Source organism: Populus trichocarpa, chromosome 10 (genome assembly GCF_000002775.5).
Source record: "Populus trichocarpa isolate Nisqually-1 chromosome 10, P.trichocarpa_v4.1, whole genome shotgun sequence".
NCBI lineage: Eukaryota > Viridiplantae > Streptophyta > Magnoliopsida > Malpighiales > Salicaceae > Populus > Populus trichocarpa.
Window position 1 is genome coordinate 2,803,230 of NC_037294.2, and position 19,527 is coordinate 2,822,756.

Here is a 19,527-nt window from a genome sequence, read left to right on the forward strand (position 1 = left end):
TTAACTCAAACAAATTTGCAACAAATAAATAAAATGAAAAAATAAATTCAACTAAAAAAATTCATATGAAAAAAATGAAGTTGCAATTGCTAAAAATTTAAAAATCCTACAAATAAATCAACTAAAAATTGATCTCATATGAAAAAAAATTCTCACAACAACATTTATACAATTATTAAGAATAAAAACAATTAAAAATAAAATAAAAAATAAAAAACAAATATAGTGAAAAAAATCATGAAAAAAGAAGAAAAAAGAAAAATCTTACCTTAATGTAGTTGCAAGTGAAGCTAAGGATAGAAAACAATTTTCGTAAAGCATATTAATTAAAAAAAAAACTAAGAGGATAAAAGAAGAAAGAAGAAGATGACATACCTGAGCATGGAGGAAAAGAGAAGGAGATGAGGAGAGAAAAGAAGAGAAAGAAATAGATATTGATGTTTTTTACATATATTGAAGAAGAAGAAGAAGAAATGAGTCAGTCTCTTGTGAAATAAGGGGATTCAGGCTTTTTATTGAGGCGCGTTAGCGACGGATTTACAGACGGATAATTGAATATTAATATTTTTTAATTATTCCGTCGGTGATTCTGTCTGTAATATTTAAATGAAAATTTTAAATTAATTGAATTATTTCAGAAAACCACCAAATAACACCGACGACTTTTTAATCCGTCGGTGGTTTTGTCCGTAAAGAACAACAATTAACAGTGCAATTGAAAAGTGAACAGTTCTGGAGCTCTCTGGAAAATACCGATGAAAAATTCCGTCGGTGATTCCCTTTGTAATTGACATGATGAACAGTGTTCACAATTTACCGACGGAAAAATGACACGTCATCTTTTTTTTTCTTTATTTTAATTTTTTTCCCACTGTAATTCCCTCGGTATATACCGAGGGAATATTTCTGTCGATAAAATCCCTCGCAAATTTACCGACGAAAATATTCCCTCGGTATTTCCGTTTGTATTTATCGATTTTCTGGTAGTGATTGAGATTCTCTCTCTTTTAAATTTGTTTTCTAGTACAGTTTGGTGTCTTTGTGTATTGGTTGCTTGACCGCATGTTTAATATGTTCGCAACTAATCAAGAATAACATAGGAAGAAGACAATCTGACCGAAATTGATTTGAAACAAGATCAGACCCTAAACAAAAACAACACAAAGAAAAATTGACGTGGAAGGTAAATACAAAAATATAAGAAATAAAAGGATATAACCTGATTAATGGAGCGAAGCTTTGATACCAAAATAGCGTGAATCTCTTGAACACGTGGTCAAGCAACCGACACACAAAGACATCAATTCTTGGAAAGCCAAGTAAATCAGGTTTGATAGGAGTGTGATACAAAGATAACTTGTATCTAGGCACCAGTTCTATTAGAAACGGAAACGCCCACCTAACGAATATTAATTTGCGAGTGAGAAGTATACGGATGATGTCACAAAGTCAGTTGTTCTTCGATAAGTTATTTTTCAGTTCTTTAGAGAACCAAGGAAGGGAGAGTATCTCACTAACACACACACACACACAAAGTGTGGCAAACAATAAGTTTGATTAATTTGAATTGTCTAACTTACTTGTCTAGTTATGCCTTTATTTATACTAACTCTAGATTGAAACAAACTCTAATGGACCCCTTATATGGACTTATATGATGCCCACTTACAATTAAACCCAAATAATATAAATAAACCCTAAACTAAGAAGAAAATAATAATAATAACAATAATAAATCTGAATTTAATATCCTCAATATGATAGGATCAGATTTGTTGCCCTTTAAAAGTCTCATACAAGCTAGGAGAATCAAATTTCAAGTTGTCTCCTCTTTAGTTTTCTTGTTTGCAAAGTATTCTTAGTTGACTTGGAAACTTATTTAATGATAGATTCCTATTATAATAAGGATAAAATAATTGTTTACATACACCATAAGGATTCCACATTAATATGGAGTCCATACCACACATGGAAACTATATTGTTGCCCATTAAATATTCTTGCAAGACTAGAAAATTTTCAAAACTCGTTGCCATATCTTGTAGGAAAAGAATCCTAGCCAAATAGGAAGTCCACAAGTCAAAAGGAAGCAAATAACAAAATTCATACAACCTATGTTGACCAGTATTGCGATGCCTTCCCGAACTTCGATTGACCTGAAATTTTAACCCAAGGTAGGAAAACATGTCAGGAGACGCCATGTAAAACCTCAGCAGAATCCAACAGTTGGATGAAGAATTATGATTGTTATCGTGAAACTAGATAGTTGCACATTTTACGTCAGAATCCGAATCTGATTGTTTTTTCGTTGCTCAGATCGTATAACTTTGTATTAATTTCAACCAAACTATGGTGGGGATCTACTTTTATTCCTCTATCGGTGGTATCATACCAATAATATTTGAATAAAAAGACTTTATTAAGCTCACTATGGTATTTTAGTTAAATAACATCTTCTAATTTTCTATAATAATTAGCTTCAAACTCATTAAAAGTTGATCCCTTAAAACAAACTTCACTATTATAGATCTTTTTACCCTGACCATAGTTTTCAGTATGAAGGACATATCCGTTGATAAAATACTCGTTGTAGCACTTGACCTTTCTTTCAAGACCCAAACAAAGTAAATTCAAACTATCACTAGCATTCCCTCCCAATTGATAAACCCGATACATAATTACAATCATTAACAATAAAAGAGAAATGTTTAATGAAATTATGTATTAATAGAAACATTCCCTCCCACGTGGAAAATTTTTCATCTTTTAATTGGAAAATTTGAGATTCAATCATATGTGGATTTTAAGACAGTATAAATTGACAATGTAGCCTACGATGAATTTTTAAATCTATCAGTTGATGAAAGTATAAGAGAAAAATTAGTTAAAAATTACAACATATTAATATTATACTTACTAAATAAAATGTCTAAATTTATTGCAGTTAAATAGTACAAAATTATATACAATTCTAAATTCAGTTTTTGTCAAGTATTTTCTCCTCACAATATTTTTTGGTAAAAGTCATCCAGAATGGGAAAATATTAACAAATTTACACTTGAAGGCAATTCCCCACATCATCATGACTTGGGTTGCGGTTAATTCTTATTATTAAATGAGGCTCAAAATAGTATGAGATAAATGTTGAGATATATTTAACAATATAAGCCTCGTATATCGAAGCCTTAACATGCTCCTTATTTTTAATATTTTTTTTAGGTTGAACAAGTATCTATATGAGATTAAATGAATGTTTTAAATTTTTTTAAAAAATAATAGATATTTAATTAAGATAATTGTGTAATCCCTAATTAACCTCTCAATGGATGCATCCATGTATACCGGACAAGGCCTCTAATTTTTACCTCAAATAGTAGATTTGTGGGTAGATGCTCCATTAAGTCGAAGAATGATGAAGGGAATATCATCTCAAGGTTTCAGATTTTCTGGATGATATTTGTTTCAAGCTTCTCTATGTGTTGGGTATGCAATTTTTTAGAGCATATATCTCTAAAAAAATGATTGATCTTCAAAAGTGCATATCATATCCCTTTTGACAATAAATCCTGGTATGCAAGTGGAATGAATGTTTGTATAAACACGTGGTAGTCATAACTTTTCATTCCAAATAATTTGTCATCCTTCATATTCACCAATCTAGATATGTTTGAAGCATATCCATTAGGAAAACAAAGACTCTTAAGACATTGGTAGACAAGTAACTGTGCATTTTTGTTTAAGGCAAAGCTAACTTTGGGCTTTGCGACCCGTGACCCATCATAAACCAACTCTATATTTTTATAGTGACATAACAAATATATATCTATTCTAGCAATCATGTTGTCCTTTGTCTTTCCTTTCACGTCCATCACCATGTCAAAAATATTTTCAAACATGTTCATTTCGATATACATGACATCCAGATTATAGAGGAGGAGATTATTATTCCAATGAGGAAGCTCCAAAAAACAAATTTGCTTAATCCAATTGATGGTCACACCAAAACCATGAAACTTCTGTTTACCGAATTGAATACCAAATACAATGCCCCCGTATTGTGAGACCACATCATACAATTCTTCACCTAATGGTACAGACGGTGTAACATCCCTTTCAACTTTATCTATAAAAAAGTCTTTTCTATACTTGTGATTGATTGGCAAGAACCTCCGGTAGAAATATAAAAAGAAGTTTTACCACCATTTGTTAAGGAGAAGACCTTGTGATTTTCCATAAAGTATAGACATACTAATTTTTTATGCATGTTTTAACCAAAAACCATCTCATATGCAAGAATATCATTGGTAGTCCACATCAAAGCCGCCATCATCTAAAACTTTTATTTCCTCGAGACATCATACATCAAAGTCTTAGATGACCACAACTATTTCAACTCATCAATTAATAATCGAAGACAAACCTCCATATTCCTACACACACTATTAAAATCAAATATGACAATAGATAAAAACATGAACTTCAGCATCATACACATCTGCGATGGCAAGTTGTAAACCGTGAATATCATTAGCCAATAAGAATATGGGGCATCAGATAACCTAAATGGATTGAATTCATTTGTATATAATCCAACACATATGTTTCGTGGTTCTATTGAGAACCGAAGATGGACCTTATTATAATTTTTTCAAGCTTCACCATTGAAAGGGTGTATCATGATTCCATCCTTATCAATGATGCCATGCCATATATTCAGTAGTCTTTGAAAACATGAATAACCTTTGCAGTTTAGGAGCGATTGAGGAGTATCTTAGTATTCCATGTGCGAAAAGAGCCCTTCCCTTGCTAGTTCTAGGTTTATACAGAGCATGCCTACAAATTCTACACTAGGTCAAATCTGTATTTTCTAGGTAGTATAACATGCAGAAGTTTAGACACATATTAATTTTCTTTTATCTTAAGCCAAGGCATTTCATCATGGATTTAACAACATATAAGTTCTCTTTCAGCATATTTCCTTCAGGTAAAATACTTATCGCACATTCAATGATTCTATTGTAACCGACCTTACTCAACCCATGATCTGACTTGATGGTAAACACCTGTACAACGACCAATAATTTACTATGATTTGTGCACCCATCCCATAAAAGGTTCATCAGAATATTTTAAAAGATCAAAAAACCTAGTTGTGTTTGCATTTTGTTTTTCATTTACGATTGAACATTCACCTGCATCACCCTAATTGATTCTCATTGTATCTATAAGCATACTCTCATAACGATTATTATTATTATTATTATCATCTACAACTCCATGCTCGTTGCTATAACTAGAAGTTGACCCAATCATCCTTTCTACAATGGTTTTATATGGAACACATGGTTCTCTGCGTGCAAACTAACACAAGTGTTTTTTCACGAATCTTTTTTGTAGAAAATGCATCGTAACAACATTTGAATCAAGAAATTTTTTAGTTTTATGCCTTTTACATGAACATCTAATATCATCTCTATTAATATTTTTTGGATTAAATAGTATGTAACTAATAAAATTCTCAATCTCATTACAATGATCTATCTTGTGTAACCCTTTGGGTGAAACTTAACACATCAAAAAAGAATCATCCATTACTTATATGAAACCTATATAGAATATTGATGACAACATGTATTAATTAATAATGTGAACTAAATAAATTATCGGTACCCAACTAATTAGCTATCATTGGTTTAACTCAAACTTATTCAATCTATTTTAAAAATACCTTTAAATCATTATCAATTTTCTTTTAAAAAATAAATTCCTCCAAATTTACCAAAACTTTCAATATAACAATAAAATTGACAAAATATGAAATGTATCTATTAAATAAGCCATTATTTATTTCATTATAAAACATCTTGGTTACAAAATCAAACTCAATTTCATGAAATGACAAACAAATACAAATTTTTAGAATCTCAAACAAACCCTAACATATACAAATTATCCATTCATACAATAAATTTCTATGGAAAAAAGCTATAAAACAAATAAACACATAAACAAACTACATATACTACATCAAAATGCCAAAAAAAAAATTAACATTTTAAAAATGGATTACAACAAGAAAAAAAAAAGATAGTTTTGCTTATTTGATATGGCAAGTCTTAAAAAAAAAAATGAACCAGAATTGAGATGCTGACAGACTAAGTGTTGGAGTGGTTGGATTTATGATGATAAGAGCTTGATTTGCAATAAAATATGGGGTGTTGTGTGTGTTGTTTTCTACAAAATAAAAAGGAAGAAAAACAAGAAATGAGGGAGGGGGGAGGGGGCGTCATTTGTGAGGCTATAACTTAAATATTATTGACGGATTCACCAACGAGTATCATCGACAAACATATTTTCTTGGTAATTCTGTTTGTAATAATGACACACAATTTTTTTTTCATTCCTTCATTTTCAAATGTACGTAATTCCCTCGGTATTCACTGACATAAATTTTTCATTAGTGAGTACAAATGAAAATATTATGTTGTTAAATGTTATTGTAATTTACCGATAAGCTTTTTTTCCATTAGCATTTGCATTTTCATTTATATTTGATAATTTTCGGGTAATGAATCAAAACTTGCAAAACTAAGGGTAATTAAACACAAAACCAAAGAATTAGAAGTAATCCGCCCCATTTTGTTTTGTAGTGTATCTGATGACATTCTTTCTCCATTATTTCATCAATTTGCACCATAGGAAAGGGAGGTGATGAGGAGGAACGTTGGAACCAAAGAAAACGAGAGTTTTTGAATGAATTGACTAACCTAGCTATAAAATGATGCATGATTTTTTTGAAAAAAGTAAATATTTCTTTAATTATCTTTATTTTTTTCATTTTAAAAATTTATTTTTTCTTATTTTTATTTTATTATTAAATATTATTAGGCTTCTCTAGTTTTCTTGTTCGAAGAGAATATTTTGTTTTAATTTTATTTTTCTATTTAGTATAAATAGGGTTGTAATTGATTTAAAATTGTAATGATTTGAAAGCCAGAGTAAGAAGAACGCTAGCTTTGCCTGATTTATAATGCAAGTGCAAGCAGCAATTTGCATTTGTAATGCAATCTGCAAGAATGTTCTATGTTGATTCCAAAACAAAAGCTTTCCAGGTCATGATTCCAGCTTTAAATACCACCGAATGAGAGGGAAAAAGAGAAAAACAATTAACTATGTACGCAGAAAACATTGCAATCGCCATATTTCTAAGATGTTCAGCTGGTATTTTTACCAAAGCAGGAGGTCGAGACCAATTTCAATTTCTTTTGCGCAAGTTAATTGACTTCCATGCTTCTTTAACATAAATCACGCAGCTCACATATGTAAAGTTTTTTTAGTATCAGTATTCGTTAGTGTCAAAGTAAATGATTGATTCATTGAACTGAGCTTCAAGTCTTGATGCAGCGTCATACACTTCTTGGTGCCCAAAGGCCACGGCACAGCAACGATGACGATCACTGGTACTTCCCTTAGCTCTCTGTAGTGCTGACTATCTGTCAATTATGCATGTTAATTTCATCAAACAAAAAACTTCCAAGGCAAGAGTTTACCTCATCAGTAGTGGAACATTGCTGTACCAGTATTCAGTAGGCTCTCTGTAGTGCTGACTATCAGCTCACATATGTATAATATTTTAGTATCAGTATTCAGTAGTGTCGAAGTAAATGATTGATTCATTGAACTGAGCTTCAAGTCTTGATGCAGCGTCATACACTTCTTGGTGCCCAGAGGCCACGGCACAGCAACGATGACGATCACTGGTACTTCCCTTGGCTCTCTGTAGTGCTGACTATCTGTCAATTATGCATGTAAATTTCATCAGTAGTGGAACATTGCTGTACCGGTAGACTGATTGTGGTGTTAAATCGTTTACCTCAGTAGTGGAACGTAGCGCGAAGTACCAGTTGACTGATTTGGTGTTAGATAGGCAATTTCTTAAGACGAATATTTTTCACATCTAGCAAGGACAGCTATTTTATAACATAACAAAGCGAGCTACTTAAAAGAATCATCAGTGCTGATGGATTATATTTCCTTCGTTTTTTCTTCACTAATTTGTTGCTGTTTGTAAAACTAGCCAACCCTATTGACTCCATGAACACAACTCAGTTGCTTAACGAATGAAATAATGTTGCAATGTGCTTGGTTCTACTATGAAAAACTGGATTCCTTACCATTTCTATAGCTGATTTACTACCACTAAAAAAATGTTGTAGGTTCTTCTTTGCTCTTCACCCACATCCTTCATAATTCTTCTAAACCAAATAGCTTGTTGAGTACCCAAATCAATTGCAACATATTCAACTTCATAAATAATCCAGCCACTAATTGTTGCTTCTTCAAACACCGAGCAAACACTCCTAAACCAATAAAAAAGACGTAGCCTGAAGTACTTCTCATATCATCAATACATTCATCCCAATCACTATCACAAAACTGAGAAATTCAATCAAATTTGATTCCATGCTCCATAATGTCTTCAATGTATCTAAGTACCTTTTTAGCTGCTCCAAGATGGAAGTGACTTGGAGATTTCATGAACCTATAAAGTAAACTTGCTACAAACATTATATTTGGCAAAGTAGCTGCAAAATACAATAAATTCCCAACTAAACTTCTATTAAAAATAGCATCAATCGTTTTTCCTCCATCATCTTTCATTAGCTTTTTCATTCACCATCAAATGCACATCAACAAGTTTGCAGCCAAACATTTTGAGTATTTTTAGAATTCTTTCAAAAAACTTCTTTTGACAAATGAAGACACCTATATCATCTTGTAAACCTCAATACTGAAAAAATGATGTAGCAGCCTCATATCACTCATCTCATATCTTCTCATCATTTCTTTCTTAAAGTCTTCAATCCATCTTCCATTACTCCTCATAATCACTAAATCATCAACATATAATGCAACAATAAGAACATCATTCTCTACTTGTTTCTTCACATACAAAGAAGGCTAACTTTTGCTTCTCTCAAACCCATGTTGAATGAAGTAATTGTCAATTTGGTTGTACCAAGTTCTTAGAGCTTGTTTCAACCCATATAATGCCTTCTTCAGCGAACACACCTTATCATCTTTTCCACTAACAACAAAATCTTACGGTTGCTCAACATAGACTTCTTACTTCAACTCGCTATCTAAAAAGGCTAACTTTATATCAAATTGGTATTACAACTAGCCCTTATGAGCAACAATTGAAATGATTGCTCTAACAGTATCAAAACAAGATACCAAAGAAAAACCTTCATTGAAATCAATTCAGAGAATTGAGAATAATGAATAGCTACCTTGAGAATTACCTTCCAAGCTATTGATACAACCATATTATTCGATAGTTTTACTCGCATTTACTTAGTAATTGGCCTATGTTTTATATATAAAATGCCTTGATATTCTTTGTTTTATAATTTGAAGGCACTTTTGGATGTAAGATTCAAAAAGAAGTAAATTGAAGATAATTGGCAGATTTGACCTCCAATTGATGTTTTGTGCAGAGCTTGAGCTCTAGAGGTTGAAACAAAGTGATTCCAGTGACATTAGAAAGCTAACATCCATATCTTTCTATACATATATGGAAATAAAAATAAAAAGAGAAATAGCATGGAAATCGCAGCCTTCAAAGACAAATCTCGCATTCTGCCAATGTTTACCTTTGATCATTCCGACTTGAATATATTGAGCTATAAAATTCCATTTGATGCAAACTCAATTTTGTTAGATTCCTGACTTGAAGACCTACCAGGCTACCAAATTTCAGAAGAAAAGGATCTCATATGAGAGAGATATGAGTTTTATAAAATGAAACATGAATTCTCACAGCAGACAGGTTTCGTGAAGAAACAAGTCCACAGTACTTCTCAAAGCATCCAAATCGACATCCAAGTTTTTATTTTGGAAAATTAGTTCCTCTAAGTAAAAAGTCAAAGTTTGAAGATTTTATGCAAGATTATTTCTTCTATTTTAGGAAAATAGTTATTGAAATACTTAAATATAAATTATCTACTTAGAAAAGGACTACGTTATAGAAAAGGGATTAAGATTTCCTAAGATATAAAAAGAAAAAGAGAAAGGAAAGAAGGGGGCGGCTAGAAGAGAAGAAAAACGAACCCTTTCCTCCAATAACCTAAAATCATGCATTCTTCTTTCTTTTCTATTAGTTGTTCAATAGACATGCAAGACTAAGCTCTTTTTCTTGGTTGCAAGGACAGAGAAACCTTCAGATTTCAAGAACTGTGAGATTTGTTTTACCTTTTCTTTTCAGTTTATATGATGAATATGTTTGTTTTCTTATGATTGTTTATTTTAATTGCTAGAGCGGACTCTAAGTTATTATTATGAACAATATATTGCTAAGTTTGATATCAGCTATATGCCTTGTCAAATTGTATCAGATCAGGTTGGCTTTTTTTTTTTTATGCATAAAGATGATAGGAACTCACTCCACGATGGATGAATGAAGGCTTTCTTAGCACTGTACAGGTTTATAAGCAAAAACTAGATTATTTGGAATAAATGTTTAATTGTCTAGAGTAAACCATAACAGATCTAGCTCGGCTAATGGGTAACACAAACATGAATCGTGAAGAGAAGAGAACATTGCTTGGAGACTTACCTTGAGGTAGCCAAATCCTAGACTTATTCCTGAAGATTCATTTAGACAACCATTTGTCCATGTGGAAGTTTTTAGTGAAGATGAATTTGATAGGGGTGATAGAGCCTTAACATTCTAAGATAAACCACTGCAATAAACACATGATTTTGCATTAAGATAGAAATTTTGACATTCAATGAAGATCTGGACATAGAAGAATTCCTTGATTGGATCGGTGAATATGATAGGGATCAACTATATGCCTTGTCAAATGGTATCAGATCAGGTTGGCTTTTTTTTTTTTATGGATAAAGATGATAGGAACTCACTCCACGATGGAGGAATGAAGGCTTTCTTAGCATTGTACAGGCTTATAAGCAAAAACTAGATTATTTGGAATAAAGGTTTAATTGTTTAGAGTAAACCATAACAGATCTAGCTCGGCTAATGGGTAACACAAACATGAATCGTGAAGAGAAGAGAACATTGCTTAGAGACTTACCTTGAGGTAGCCAAATCCTAGACTTATTCCTGAAGATTCATTTAGACAACCATTTGTCCATGTGGAAGTTTTTAGTGGAGACGAATTTGATAGGGGTGATAGAGCCTTAACATTCTAAGATAACCACTGCAATGAACACATGATTTTGCATTAAGATAGAAATCTTGACATTCAATGAAGATCTGGACATAGAAGAATTCCTTGATTGGATCGGTGAATATGATAGGGTTAAGGAGTACTCAAGTTTCTTAAGATAGAAAAAATATGACACTGGTTGCATATAACTTGATAGGTGGAGCTTCTTCCTGGTGGAAACATTAGATAGATACACAATTAAGAGAAAAGAGACAACCTATTACATCATAGATATATATGAGGCAATTGTTGCATGGGAGATTCCTTCCTCATGACTATGAGCATTATTTGTTTCAGTGATACTAGGATTATTCACAAGGTAATAAATTTGTCAGTGAGTACACCGTTGAATTTCAAAAGCTAACAGAACATAGCAAGCTCTAAGAGACAGAGAATCAGTAGGTTGTAAGGTTTATGAGAGGGTTAAAACCAGCAATGCAACATAAGATTGGAGTACAATTATTGTTTACGCTCTTTAAGGCGAGAAATATAGAGTTAAAGGTTGAGATGCTAATGAAAAAGAGGGTTGGTAACAATATTAGATTTGACAGGTATGATCTTTCTAGAAGGCAATATAATAAGACAAGTAGATTCGATCTTACTAATAAGGGGAATGCGTACAACCATCAAGGCTAACTCTAATAAGGCCCAATACTATTAGACCTGATAAGATTTTGAAAAAAACAAGTTGAAATAAACAAACTGAATAACCTTTATGAGATGCTAATGATAGATAAATTGTGTATGTATGGAGAACTAGGACACTATTCCAATTATTATAGAAGACCGAAATTGGTTAATCTGATTGAATAACAGTATAAGCTAGAACCCTCTGACGACGAGGGCAAGATGAGTGAATCTGATGGGGGTGAGAAAGAAAAATTATATAAATATGATGATGATTATGAGAGATATACCATGTGGTTAGGAAGATGTTTCTAAAACCATAACTATATGGTTAGGACGTATAAGGGTGAGATGTATTTTGATGTGGTAGATATAGTTGCTTATAGTTTAATCTTCAATAGGCCTTGGCAATATGATGTAGATGTTAAACACTTGGTTAGAGATAATTTGTACAAGATTATAAAGAATGATATGAATTATACTCTTATACCTTTGAAGGGAGAATTCAACCCTAAAGCTTCTAAATTAGAGGGAAAGGCTTTCATTATAATAATTAGTTCAGAACTTGAGATGCAAACAGAGGTACGAGAAACTAGGCAGATTCATGCAATGGTTATAAAGGCATTATAATGCAAGCAGAAGCTAAAGACAATAATTAGATAAAGAACACATAATATTTTAAATGGTCGAAATAACCTGCAAGTGTGAGCTCCAAATTCACAAATTTACTCTCTTTAAAAATAATGATAATGAAGTCTGCATCACTAGGAGGTTCACAAAGCTTTAAATAGACCAAAAACCTTACGTTAACTAGAAAACAAAAACTAAAATCTAAAATTACAAAGAAAAGAAGCATAAAATCCAAAATAAGCAAGAAATATTAAAATAAGAAGGAAAAACACAAAAAATTGCATAAATATGGGCCTCAATGATATTTTTTATATCTAAAGATTCATGGTTCGTGTAGCGACATAGTGGCTACTATACAGAAAACAACCTCCAAAAAATCTTGTAAACATTTAAGTGTGATTCAACAATTGGATTAAAAGTTATAACTCTTTTGAACTATTATTTTGGCTTAGCATGACCAAACCTTCTTTTGGGCTTTGAAATGTTCCACTAGTCCATAAATGCTTTTGCTAGACCATCCACGTAATCTGTCTAGAGCAGATCCTCATCTAGTTATGGTAGACTCACATTTGACGACTCAGAATCACTCGTTATCAGAGGCTTGACTACATCATGTTAGTGGATGAACAAGAAAAAAACAAACATTCTTGAAGCAATTAACATTTATGTTGTTGGTTAATGAGGTTCGTAGTTTCCGTGGGTTAGCTACTTTCTATCACCGATTCATTTGAAATTTTAGTAATATTGTGGCTCTCATTACTAGATACATGAAGAAAGGAAAATTTGATTGCAGAGAAGAGACAAAAAACAACTTGGTTTTGATATAAGAAAAATTAAGCAATGCTTTGGTTTTGGCACTTCCAGATTTTGACAAACTGTTTAAGGTAAAATGTGATACTTATGGTGTCGAGATTGGTGGATTTCTATCCCAAGAGAAGAGACCCGTGGTATTTTTTAATGAGAAGCTAAGTGGTGATGCTAGGTTAAAGTGGTCCACACATGAAAAATAGTTTTATGTTGTTTTTTAAACTCTTAAGAAGTGGGAGAATTATTTGATTTGTAAGGAGTTTGTATTATATTCTGACTATGAGGCGCTATAATTTTTATATAATAAGAGAAGAATAAGTAATGACTTGTATGTAAGTTAGGTCACTTACCTACAACGGTTTCCAATTAGAATTATGTGTCATAACTATCCTTTTCTTTTAAATAAAAATAAGAAAAAATGAAAAATAAATGTTGAAAAATAAAAGAAATACACGAAGACAAGTGACTTGGTTGGCAAGAACAAGTGAAAGAATGATATACATGCATAAATGAGAGATGGAGGGACCAAATTGGATCTTTAACGTTGTTCAGAAACTCGATTGCACCATTGAAGGATCTAAATGTGAAAAGCAGTGCAAATTAAAGGTTAACTTAAAAAATTGAATGAATTTGCATAAAAATAATTCTAAGGACTTAGTTAGATTTTTAGTAGGCTAATTTGATTTCATCATAGGTATAATTAAAGGTTTAATTAAGTTTATAAATTAATTTAGGCTGAAATTAAAATAATTAATTAAGTTCAAGGACTTAATTAGACTTTTAATGGGTCAAATTAATTTTATTAATGACTTAATTCATGAAAATTAAGTTTGGAAGATTAATTTGGGTTTAATTGATAAGATTTAATTTTTACAAGCTTTTGGATGAAATAAGGGGTGAAATTATAAAAAAATAAAAGTTCAGGGGTCAAATACGAGCCAAATCAAAGAATCTCAAAATCAAAGACCAAAGTGCAAAAGACATGTAAGTTCAGGGACTGAAATCAATCAAAACAATGTATGAATTTAAATGTTTTTCCTCTTTGATCTTCATTTTTTTTTTGTTTTTGGTCGTGTTTATGAGTTTGGGTCTTTGGGTTAGGAAGCCTAGCTCATGTGGCTAGGCTGAGCCTATTTTTCAATAAAGTAGTGTTTGGCATGATCAATTTTTATCAAAGAAAAAACACAATATGTAAACCCCAGGTGTTAATTCGGCGTAAAATTGAAGGAAAAAATGAACGATGTACACATTTTGATATATAATGATATAAAAATTGATCCAAAATCATCGTTTGTAATGTTGGTTAAGAAATTTAAACACGATACAACTCAAGAGTTCCATAACATTTCTAAAGGAAGTGTATAAGGAAATTAAGCAAATAAAATATGAAAATTGGGGATTTGATACAAAAATTGATCTGAAATCATCGCTTGTAATATTGGTTAAGAAATGTAAATACGATACATCTTAAGAGTTCCATAACATTTCTAAAGGAAGTGTATAAGGAAATTAAGCAAATAAAATATGAAAATTGTGGATTTGATACAAAAATTGATCAGAAATCATCGCTTGTAATGTTGGTTAAGAAATGTAAACACGATACAACTTAAGAGTTCCATAACATTTCTAAAGGAAGTGTATAAGGAAATTAAGCAAACAAAATATGAAAATTGGAGATTTGATACTTGTAGTAAGGGAAGTGATATAGACCTTTGAAATTCAAAAAAATGGTTAGCAAATAAATTTTTTAAATAGAAGTGTGAAAAATAAAAAAAATTCAAAATGTGAATTAAATTTAAACAGAAGTGATTTATGAGGAAAAAAAGGTACTGAGGAATTAATGAATTTCGACATTGCTTGTTGAAAATTGATATTAAAAATATACCGGGATGACGGAAATAATACACGATAACTATAAAATTTATTATTTGAAGGGACATAGTGGGAATTTGACAAATTGTTACCTATATAAGGCTTGTAGCAGCCGGCCATGGAGAATAAAGAAGGAAGAGAGGGAAAAAACTCTATTTTATTTAAAAATTCTTGAGAAAATCTAGAGAAATACAAGGAAAAAGAAAAGAGTTAGTGATAATAAATGATTTAGGCAACAAAATCCTTTAGATTTAAAGTGTTTAGAGAAGAAATTTGGGGATAGAGTGAGGAGAAAGTGGTGGCAACAATAAGCAATAAAGAAGAGGTGGAAATCGTTGATTGGTTAGCAATTAGAGCCTAGATTACTCTTTGGTAAGGTGTCCCAACATCCATTTAACAAGTTCTTATAATAATTGTTAAATTTCCATTGAATTTTTCATCAAGTTGAGATTAGAGTTCATGATGAATATTGGAGGGAATGAGAAATTGCATTGAATTGATGTTTGTGACATAGAATAAGGTTGAAATGAGTTGAAATAACAAGAAATTTTGAAAAACAAATTTAGCTCCTAAGGAAGTGTGGCCGGCCATTGATACAGGAAGAAGAAGGGTTTTTTATTTGAATTTTTGACTTGATTATATGTGTTTCTATGAATTAAAATGATGACAAATGCATGACTCTGGAAATTATTGCTCTGAAGTGACCCTTGTGTTCCAAAAATGGTTGACACTACTTTAAGACTTAAAACATCAAGCTTAAGGAATCATTTATCTGTCTTTTTTATATGTACATGTAACTTTAGAATCATAAAAAGGCTGAAAAAAAGGAATTTCATAGTAACTAACCACTCTATAAATAAATAAAAAAATATATGTCTAGTTGTGATATTTTCATTGGACTGCATGAAAAAAATTATAATTTAATTTTTTTTTATATCTGTCTTAATTGAATTAAGAATATCCTGCTTCTATTAGAGTCCTATCCTAGTTTTAAATTATTTTTAAAAATTATTTTATGGTTATACTCCAAATTGAAATTAAACTAGAATAGAAAAAAAAATCAAACTATAAAAAAGTAATTATGTTAATTGTAGTATGAAAAAAACTACAAAAGATAAAAGAATAGGTTATTTATTAGGATCAATTATTTATGTGATTGAGAACAATTTAGATTTCATTAGGATAAATTATTTATTTATAATTTAATAAAATAATTTAGTTATTAATTTGAAACTTGAACCATAAATTAAGATGGATCTATTTTTCAAACATGGGTTTATTTTTATTTAGTTCATTGTGTTTTATTTTATGTGGTACATAATTAATGTATTAGTCAAACTTTCACTTTTAAATTTTTATGAAATATTTTTGTGTTATAAAAATTCTCTATTGATAATTATAAAGAGATAATGGTAGTAATATAATAATTATAAAGATTAATTTCTCAATTAAAAAAACTACTCAATAGAGAATAAAAACAAAAAGAATAACTATGTTAATTAGTTTTTAGCAATATAAAAAAGTAAGATTCAGTAAAATATTTAATTACTTTTTTTATGTTTTAAAATTTTTTAATGATTAATTATTTTTGAAAATTTTAATTTCTTGCAACTTTTTTTTTTAATTTTTTTAAACCATCTTTTGTGATCGTGTGAAAAGGGGGTTGAGAAAGAGTTGATAAATAAGAGAGAATAAGGCTTCGGTGATTGTGTGAAAAGGGGGGCTTATTATGTACTAATAAATCATATTATATGAAAAGAAAGGGTGCTTCGTCCTTAAAGCAATATCAATTTTTTTTTTGTTGAAGATTTTAGAATATAACCAATCTCATTTTATTTTTTGTTGTCAAAGTTAAAATCATTTATCCTTAAAGCTTTGTTGCTCCTCACTTTCTGTAAAAAAACTTACTTCAATAAGTCTCACAGGATTTCAACAACACCGTCTTCTTTAGGTGTACTCGTAAACAATGTTTAACAAATACAAATGAATTATACTTAATGTCTTTTTATAAGGATTGAAATTAAGCTGTATATTATGAGGAAAACAAAACGTAATAAATCTTAAAAAACCAGAAGATTTAAAATGCAAAATATATGTAGAAGAATGTCAACTTCTGTAGAAAAATCTATCCAAATAGTGTAGAAAAACCAACCTGAGAACACTCTTCTTCAATCCTTTTTATAAACAATTTTAGGAACCAAAAATTGATAAAATTCCCTTATTAGCTTTGATTACTCTCCATAAAATTTGAACTAAACCTAAACATTTGTAGCTTTAAATTACATATCTTTTAAGCTGAAAAAACTGTTCAGATCTATAAAAATTATTTTAGAAGAAAACTAATCAGTTTTACCATTTATAGACTGGACTAGTAATTTTTTATGGGCCAGACCCAAGTTCAAATCTAAGTTGGGATAAAATAATGTTTTGTGGTGCAAAAGATTATTTTACAATACATAAGTCTATGCCTTAATCGAGCCAAGCCGAGAGCCCAGTTTGCTTAAGGCCATCCCCACTAAAAGCTTGAGTTGTATTTGTATTTGGGTTAATTTTTAACTTCTAAACTTTCCTTTTTGTTTTTTCACTGAAAAATGTTAATAATTTCCTAGAAAGTAACCTTGCCATGGAAAACATTCAGCAAAGTTTTTATGAGCACACGATCACAAACATCAAGACCACGCAAAACAAGCACACAAGTTTTCATAAAAATAAAAAATACAAGTAATCTATCTTGCCTCTAACACTGAAACTGAGCATATGTTTGCCGAATGTGGTTTGCTCTCGCTTGATGAATGGCTTGCTTCAACAAGATCCCTTTCAGTGAAGAATCCTGGTTGTTTAGGCTGCGGCAATTCATCTTCATTACCCAACATCAAAACCACATATGACATGTTTGGTCTATCTTCTGGATTTTCTTGCACACACAATAGCCCCACGTGAATTGAACGTAGCACTTCAGACAAATAAGGTGTTTCACCTTTTGATCCCGCAGCCAGTTCCAGAGGCCTGCCTTGTTTGAACAGTCTCCAAGCCTGATAAACAAAACCATGCTGTCAATAAATAACACATTGAAGATTTAAAGTGTTCAGGTCTCATTAAACATGTGCAGGCATCTGGTTTCTGAAAAAAGTACTCAAGAATATATTGAAATTAAAGATAATAAGTAACATAGCTTTGACTCCTACATGCCCAATAAGGTTGAGGTGGTGATCTGGATGACGGAATCCTCTGTTCCTATAGCCACCCACTATCTCTAGCACCAATACTCCAAAGCTGAAGACGTCTGATTTTAGCGAGTAGAGCCCATAATTTGCGTACTCTGGAGATATGTAACCACTGCATGTATTCATAGAATTTTAAGTTCCATTTGCAGACTATGAAGATAAAATGCGTATGATGGAGATGAAGACACTCACTACGTTCCAGCCACTTTATTAGTGTTGGCTTCAGTTTCATTTTCTCCAAAACTTCTAGCCAGGCCAAAGTCTGAGATTTTTGGATTCATTTCGTAATCCAACAAAATATTGCTCGTTTTCAGATCTCTGTGGATTATTCTTAGTCTCGAATCTTGGTGAAGATAAAGGAGTCCCCGAGCAATCCCGTTGATGATGTTGTAGCGCTTAGGCCAATCTAGTAGCAAGCTTCGAGTTTCATCTGCCCAAGTCAATCCTTTACATCTCTTATCAGATTCATAAATGTTGGTGAAGGAACAAGAAAAAAGGAGATGATAAGTTACGATCAGTGAATTTTGAGTTACAATTACATATACATATATGGCAGAATTTGTCAGCATGAAAGTGGAGAAATCTTCCCCTACAAAACAACCTTCCGAAGGGCTTTGAACGATGCTCAATAGATGGCTAAACAATTGATGTCAAATCCATTTTGGAAGCTCAATAGTGCTAGATTTGAAACATTGGAATAGCTTTTTGAAAAGTTTAGTGAGATACATACCAAAAATGTAGAAGTCCAAGCTTTTGTTAGGCAAAAGCTCGTAGACCAACATATTTTCATCTCTTTCAATGCAGCATCCAAGAAGCCTCACTAGATTTCGGTGCTGAAGTTTCACGATATGTTTGACTTCATTTTTGAACTCATCAAGTCCTTGTCGTGAATTCTTAGAGAGCCTCTTGACAGCTATTTCTCGTCCATCTGTTAATGTTCCCTGTAAATAATGACTCAGCATCATAAGCAAATCATGCGTTGTCTGCTGAATTCCTAGAGAATTTCATGCAGCTTGTATCTGTTCAGGAATTCTTTCCAATCAGTCATCCTTTTATGCTAAAAAAAGGTTGGTTCTGTAGTGGAACAATTTCAATACTACAGAACTCCATTGGTGCCTGGAGTTTGTACCGT

General features: G+C 31.5%; 1 protein-coding gene across 5 annotated transcripts in view; it reads right to left on the reverse strand.

The window, feature by feature from the left end:
* The window catches only part of LOC18110799 (G-type lectin S-receptor-like serine/threonine-protein kinase At4g27290), a 133,606-nt gene that overhangs the window by 31,393 nt on the left and 82,686 nt on the right, over window positions 1–19,527 (reverse strand). For 2 of the 5 annotated variants that reach the window (XM_052456582.1, XM_024610840.2), the window contains exons 4-7: window positions 19,126–19,336; window positions 18,588–18,825; window positions 18,357–18,507; window positions 17,790–18,203 (exon numbers count right to left, since the gene is read on the reverse strand). The exons of 2 other annotated variants lie outside the window; for them this stretch is intronic. In XM_052456582.1, coding sequence (XP_052312542.1) covers window positions 17,898–18,203; window positions 18,357–18,507; window positions 18,588–18,825; window positions 19,126–19,336 — 906 coding nt within the window. In that variant the 3' untranslated portion in view covers window positions 17,790–17,897. Of the gene's footprint in view, window positions 1–17,789; window positions 18,204–18,356; window positions 18,508–18,587; window positions 18,841–19,125; window positions 19,337–19,527 lie in introns of those variants that run through there. One more of the 5 variants, XM_024610838.2, reaches the window with a different exon arrangement.